Below are 6,455 nucleotides of genomic sequence, written 5' to 3'. Positions count from 1 at the left end.
AGAAATATCCATCGACACCCGACCGCATCTCTATCACCCGACGATCACAAACATGGACACGCACACACTCACACACCCCAAGACCCCCGCACCCCCTCCGGAAAAAGCCGGTAGCAGCCCGAAGGCCCGCGAGCCGAGGGAACTCGCGTATCGCCTTAACTCCGTTGGCCTACTTAATGCAAAGCCTGTTCGTAGTTTACAGTGGGAACCAGCGCTGGAGGTGGAGTTTGACTTGACTGTGATAGGCTGAGTGCTGCGGTACAGCATGTGTTGCGCTTCAACAGCCCTGTAGATCATGACTTTTATTAAAAACTAGGGGTCGACCTCAGAAGATCAACGCCGCGTGTTGCTTTGGATGGTGTTCAGCAACTAAACTTAAAGTCTTCTGCGGCGTGCTGCTTATCTCGGCGTGCTGCTCAGCGACGTGTTGCTTTGCGGGCACTCACGCCGCGTGTTGCTTCCGCCGAGGGCAACACCCACGAGAGACCAAGTTCGCTCGCGGCGCGTCACCCCGAGACCGACGACCTATGATGCCAAGATATTCGCGGCGTGTTGCTTCTAAAAACGCGTCGAGGGTTATCACCCACCTGTCTATTTTGACGCCTAAATTAACATCTCAAGATGTCGCTAACGCCCTACTCTCCCGCCGCGCGTGGCGCAACACAGCAGGAGAGCAGAACGCCCTTGGACCGCCTCTCACTCGCAACATCTGTCGGGACGGGCCAGCTAGCTCAACCGGGTACGCCACGTCTCAAAGAGAGACACCCAGAAGCCACTCTGAGCCCAGATTACCCGTTTCGGGAACTCCGGACAGACATGCGAGCGCGCCTAGAGACGGCCCGTAGTTCACGGGTGAACCGGCATGATTGGGGCACAGGCGAGTGCCAACCAACCATATCCGGTCACCCGAGTACCGCCCCAGTACTCAACAACCCTCCGCCACGCGGAGACTCCTTCTCCTTCGCTCTTGAGCGCTTTCTTAGCGCTTTCCAGATAAACACGCGAGCACCGTCCTGCAAAGTGCTTCCGATAGTCATATCTACTCCCACCGGATCTCGATCCAGCTCGAGGAAGTGCACAAGGCGTTCCTTAAGGAACATGCCTATTTCGAAGTCTCATGGCCGGCGGCGCTCATCACTCATGAGTACTTCTCCAAGAACGCCTTCGCCGTGGAGGCACAGGAGTGCATGGCGGCTCGTCGCTCTCTGGCGAAGCTCAAGGGCGCATTAGCGGAGAGGCTTGCTCCGAAGGCGGTGATTGAAACGGCGCAGCCCTCACAGTCTCAACAGAGACTGCCGGACATAAACATCCCGTCCTTCAAGGGCGATTACGCTGCATGGCCCACGTATCGCGACCTATTCAAGGCCGTTATCCTTGATAGCCGACAAATCACTGACGTGGAAAAACTTCACTATCTGCGACTCTCGCTTGAAGGTACACCTGCTCAGCTCATCTCCGGACTGCCCCTCACCGGAGATTCTCTCAACCCGTCATGGGAGATGCTCGTCGAGCGCTACGAAAACAAACGCCTGCTCATTCAGTCGTATCTGGACCAACTCTTTGCCAGCTCAACACCAGTGCAGAGAAACGCCGCATCACTGGACAAGCTGCTCAACACCTTCAAGGAAGGAATCAAGGGCCTGCAAGCCTTGGGCGTCTCACAGGATCTGGGAGATAGCATCCTGGTGTACCAGCTGTCCAGGCAGCTGGATCGCCAGACGAAGGAGCAGTGGGAGACGTCCCTAGGAGCCACGCGCGAATATCCGCGATTCGAGCAGCTCGAGCGGTTTCTCACCTCTCGAGCACGAGCACTCGAGAGGATAGAGTCCACGGCCAGCTCAGGGAGCACGGTCGCCTCAGCATCCAGGCGCCCTTCGACAGCTCACCATGCGGCAGTTCAACCGGCCCGCACGGAATCATCAGACGGCTCCACGGTGTACCCGTGTGACTGCTGCAACGGCACGCATTTCGTTGTGACGTGCACCAAATTCAGGGATCTCTCACCGGTCGACCGACAGAAACTCGTCATCTCACGGAGGCTCTGTTTCAATTGCCTCGGCCGCCACAACGTCCGCTCATGTAAGAGCTCACGGGGGTGCAAGAAGTGCACCAGCCGACACCACACGATGCTGCATGAAGCTCATCAGGCGAACTCATCAGCGAAGCCGAGCACCAGCTCAGCTGCGTCAGCTCAATAGGAAGATGGTGCAATCGTCGCTCACTCCTCGTTGGCCCGCTCATCACACTCAACATTATTAGCTACGGCCCTGGCTCAGATAAATTCATTTGTGACTACTCAGCGCGTACGGCTTCTCATCGATTCAGGTTCAGAACTCACCTTCGTTTCTGAATCACTCATTCGTCAGCTCAACATTCCTCGTCATCATTCTGTCATCATCATTACTGGAATTGGGGGCGAAAAGTCAACTCAAACTCGAGGAGTTGCCTCACTCCAGCTCCGCTCACTTCACTCAAGATCAGACGTCATCATTCAAGCTCACATTCTGCAGACGTTAACCAACATCTTGCCATCATTCAACGCTGCACCACAGGAATGGCCGCATCTCACCAAGTTAACCTTGGCCGATCCAGATTTCCTTACACCACGGCCAGTGGATATCATCATTGGAGCTGATTCATATGGGCAGATCATCAAGCCCAACATCATCAAACAAGATCCATTGATGCCAATTGCGCAGCTCTCAATTTTTGGATGGCTCGTTCTCGGACCTGTCGACACATCATCATCGGCATCTGCTGCAGTGTATCATGCCTCGATTCAGGAGAAAGAAGATGCTCTCGACGAGTTGCTGGCGAAATTCTGGACACAAGAAGAAGTGCCTGCAAGTAATACTCATGATCTTACGCCTGACGAGCAAAGATGTGAAGAATATTACAAGAACACTGTTTCGCGGGACTCAACAGGTCGATACACGGTTCGACTTCCGTTAAAATCATCACCTGATACTCTTGGGGATTCGTATCACACTGCGCATCGATGCCTGCAGGGCTTACTAAGAAGATTCGCACGAGATGACAACTATCGACGCCTGTATCATCAGTTCATGACAGAATATCGAGAGCTCAATCACATGACGGAGGCTTCACCCGTTTCCAGCCAGCACGCACAATATTACTTGCCACATCACGGCGTGCTCAAACCAGACAGTGCAACCACAAAATTACGTGTGGTGTTTAATGGCTCGAGTGCATCTACTTCCGGTCGCTCACTCAATGATATCATGTATACTGGAGCCAAGTTGCATTTAGACGTCACAGACGTTTTGCTCTGGATTCGACAATTTCGGCATTTAGTGGCCACTGACATCACCAAAATGTACAGGCAAATCAACGTACACAAGGATGACTGGAATTTACAACGGGTTCTCTGGATAGACAAACAACTCAAGGAAGTGGAAAATTATCTAACAACGGTCACGTATGGTACCAAGGGTGCCCCGTTCTTAGCAGTGCGAACACTGCTGCAACTGGTGAAGGATGAAGGCCACAAGTATCCCCTTGCAGTGCCGCCACTCACTAAGGGTCGATATGTTGACGACACTTTTGAAGGCGCCGACACAGTTCAGCAGGTGATACAAATTGCATTGCAACTAAAGAGTTTGTGCATGGCGGGCGGTTTTCCATTATCAAAGTGGCACGCGACTCATCAAGATGTGCTCACTGCGGTTCAAGCAGAAAGGGACCAGGGCTCACAAATTGCATTTGACGATTGCACAACCAAAATTCTCGGATTAAAATGGCTTCCTTACGAAGATTCATTCACATTCTCAACAAGGATCTCATCGCACACCAATCATTTCACCAAACGCCTCGTTTTGTCTGAAGTGGCTCAGATATTCGATCCACTAGGCTTTGCATCACCAGTAGTGATCAAGGCGAAGATGCTCTTGCAGGAGCTATGGCTTCATAAGCTCCGATGGGATGAACCACTGCCATCCCAGCTCTCATCACGGTGGCTCACTATCAGAAAAGAACTCACCAGCTTAAGCAGAATCTCAATACCTCGATGGTATAACACATGGAGTACCTCGTCAGTGGAATTTCACGGCTTTTCTGATGCTTCTCAACTAGCAATGGCTGCAGTCGTATATATCACCGTCCGCAGCTCTAACGGCGCCACGATTTCATTGGTGTGCTCCAAAACTAAGGTAGCACCGCTCAAACGGCTCACCATCCCGAAACTTGAACTCACCGCAGCACTGCTGCTCTCAAGGCTCATGCGATACGTTCAAGCCACCTTGAAGTTGAACGTTACAGCAATTCACCTGTGGACGGACTCTGTTGTGACACTCACGTGGATCAAATCTCATGCATCGCGCTGAAAGGATTTTGTGAGAAACCGAGTTTCTCAGATTCAAGATCTCACTGCAAAGGCACACTGGAGATACGTACCTGGTACATCCAATCCGGCCGATTGCGCATCACGAGGATTGACTACTTCTCAACTTCAAAGCCACTCATTATGGTGGACGGGACCACCGTGGATACTCACACCTGACGCATGGCCATCACAACCCGCGCTGTCGAACGAGTTGAGCACTCATGAGGCTCGTCCTGGCATTGCGCTGTATGCAGCGGCATCTCAGTCGGACTACCACTGGGACCTCATATATAGGTACTCAACCCTCAATAAATTATTGAAAGTAACAGCTCTCTGTTTCAGGTTTATCTCTCTCTTGAGAAAGCGCCGAGCCAAGTCACTGGACTTGCACTCAGCTTTGGAGAAGGCCAGACTATTCTGGATTAAGGCTACTCAAGCGGCATACTTTACGCATGAGATCAAGATGCTCACGGCCAATTCGAGACTACCACCTACTCACGCGTTCAGTCGATTGACTGCGTACATAGACGCTCAAGGGGTTATCCGAGTTGGCGGCCGCCTCAACCACTCAGCACTAGCTCAAGACAACAAACATCAGGCGATTCTACCTCGCCACTCACGGTTCTCAACTTTAATCATCGCCCACGCCCATTTGCGTACTCTACATGGAGGAACACAGCTGACATTGGCTCATGTCAGGCAACAATATTGGATCACGGGCTCCGGTGAAGTCTCATATCTTACGGTGTGTCGTGTGTGCTCGGCAGAGGGGGATCCGTGCTCATCAACTGATGGGCCAACTACCTCTCTCTCGGGTTACGCCGTCACGTCCGTTTGCTCATACAGGAGTCGACTATGCCGGACCGCTCACCATCAAGACATGGAAGGGACGAGGTGCCAAAACATACAAGGGATGGATCTGTGTGTTCGTCTGCTTCTCCACCTCCGCAATTCACCTCGAAGTAGTCAGTGACTACTCATCAGAAGGATTCCTAGCAGCCTTCCGAAGATTTTCAGCGAGAAGGGGAATTGCTCAGACCATGTACTCGGACTGCGGGACAACTTTCATTGGAGCAGACGCCGCGCTCAAGAAAATGTTCGTCCAAGGCGCTCAAGAACATCAACGGATTGCTCAAGTCTTGCAACTTGACGGCACGAAATGGGAGTTCAACCCACCAGGTGCTCCACACATGGGGGGCAAGTGGGAGGCGGTTGTAAAGTCCGTGAAGTTTCATTTGAGACGGACCATCAGGGAGGCTCCACTCACGACGGAAGAACTAACAACGTTGCTTACGCAAATAGAAGCCATTCTCAACTCAAGGCCTTTGGAACCGTTGAGCGACGACCCTGAAGACGTCTCAGCGCTCACCCCAGGTCATTTTCTCATTGGAGGTCCACTCACTACCATACCCGAGCCATCTCTGATCGACCTGGCAACCTCGCGACTATCTCGGTGGCAGCTCATCCAGCAGCATGTTCAACATTTTTGGGCACAGTGGTCGGCTCATTATCTGCAACGCCAGCAGGCGATATCCAAGTGGCATCATCCTAACAACAACATCAAGGTGGGTTCTATCGTGCTGATCACCGACGAACGCTCTCCACCGTGCAAATGGCCACTCGCAAGAGTAACTGCTTTGCAGCAACAGTGTTGCTTAGGATGGTGTTCAGCAACTAAACTTAACCTACGTAGATAGGGACATAAATGTCGCGAGTTTAACGTGCGGCACCTGCTCGTTGAGCCTTATCCACACGGCCCCCATGGGCGCGGGATTGGGATACGCCCAATCAGCGCGTACCGACCGAGGTCGATACTGCCAGTATGCCGCGGGATTACAGGATCCCGCAGCCCCACTGGTCGGGGCGAGCGACTATCCCCGCTCTACCAGCTAAGCAGGCTGGCACCCGAGCTGTTGGGACGCAGCTCACCCGTCGGACACCCAAGTACAAGACTCGGGTATCCTAGCCAGCATTTGGCTGTGAACCACTGCCACCACGATGGTCCTACCCGCGACCGGCGGGAGCAAGCTCCCTGGGCCACCGGTCCCCGTGGTACCAGTCTGGATCACTGGTCGGATCTTCGCAGCCGAAGCTGCTCCCAGTTGGGCCTCCT

General features: G+C 53.0%; 2 protein-coding genes across 2 annotated transcripts; both read left to right on the top strand.

The window, feature by feature from the left end:
* The first annotated feature begins 621 nt into the window (after window positions 1-621).
* Window positions 622-4,343, top strand: LOC139778461 (uncharacterized). The gene is made up of 3 exons (XM_071716394.1): window positions 622-877; window positions 994-2,079; window positions 2,326-4,343. The coding sequence occupies exons 1-3, from the start codon at window positions 622-624 to the stop codon at window positions 4,341-4,343; spliced, it is 3,360 nt and encodes a 1,119-aa protein (XP_071572495.1).
* A 1,039-nt stretch (window positions 4,344-5,382) lies between these two features.
* Window positions 5,383-6,039, top strand: LOC139778460 (uncharacterized). The gene has a single exon (XM_071716393.1). It carries the CDS (start codon window positions 5,383-5,385, stop codon window positions 6,037-6,039), a length of 657 nt encoding a protein of 218 aa, XP_071572494.1.
* The last annotated feature ends 416 nt before the right edge of the window (window positions 6,040-6,455 follow it).

The sequence above is a fragment of the Temnothorax nylanderi genome, unplaced genomic scaffold (assembly GCF_030848795.1).
Source record: "Temnothorax nylanderi isolate EJ_2023f unplaced genomic scaffold, tnyl_v1.0 TNYL_tig0184_pilon, whole genome shotgun sequence".
NCBI classification, from domain to species: domain Eukaryota; kingdom Metazoa; phylum Arthropoda; class Insecta; order Hymenoptera; family Formicidae; genus Temnothorax; species Temnothorax nylanderi.
Note: the sequence above shows the minus strand (reverse complement) of the source record. Positions and strands in the feature narration are given on the sequence as shown.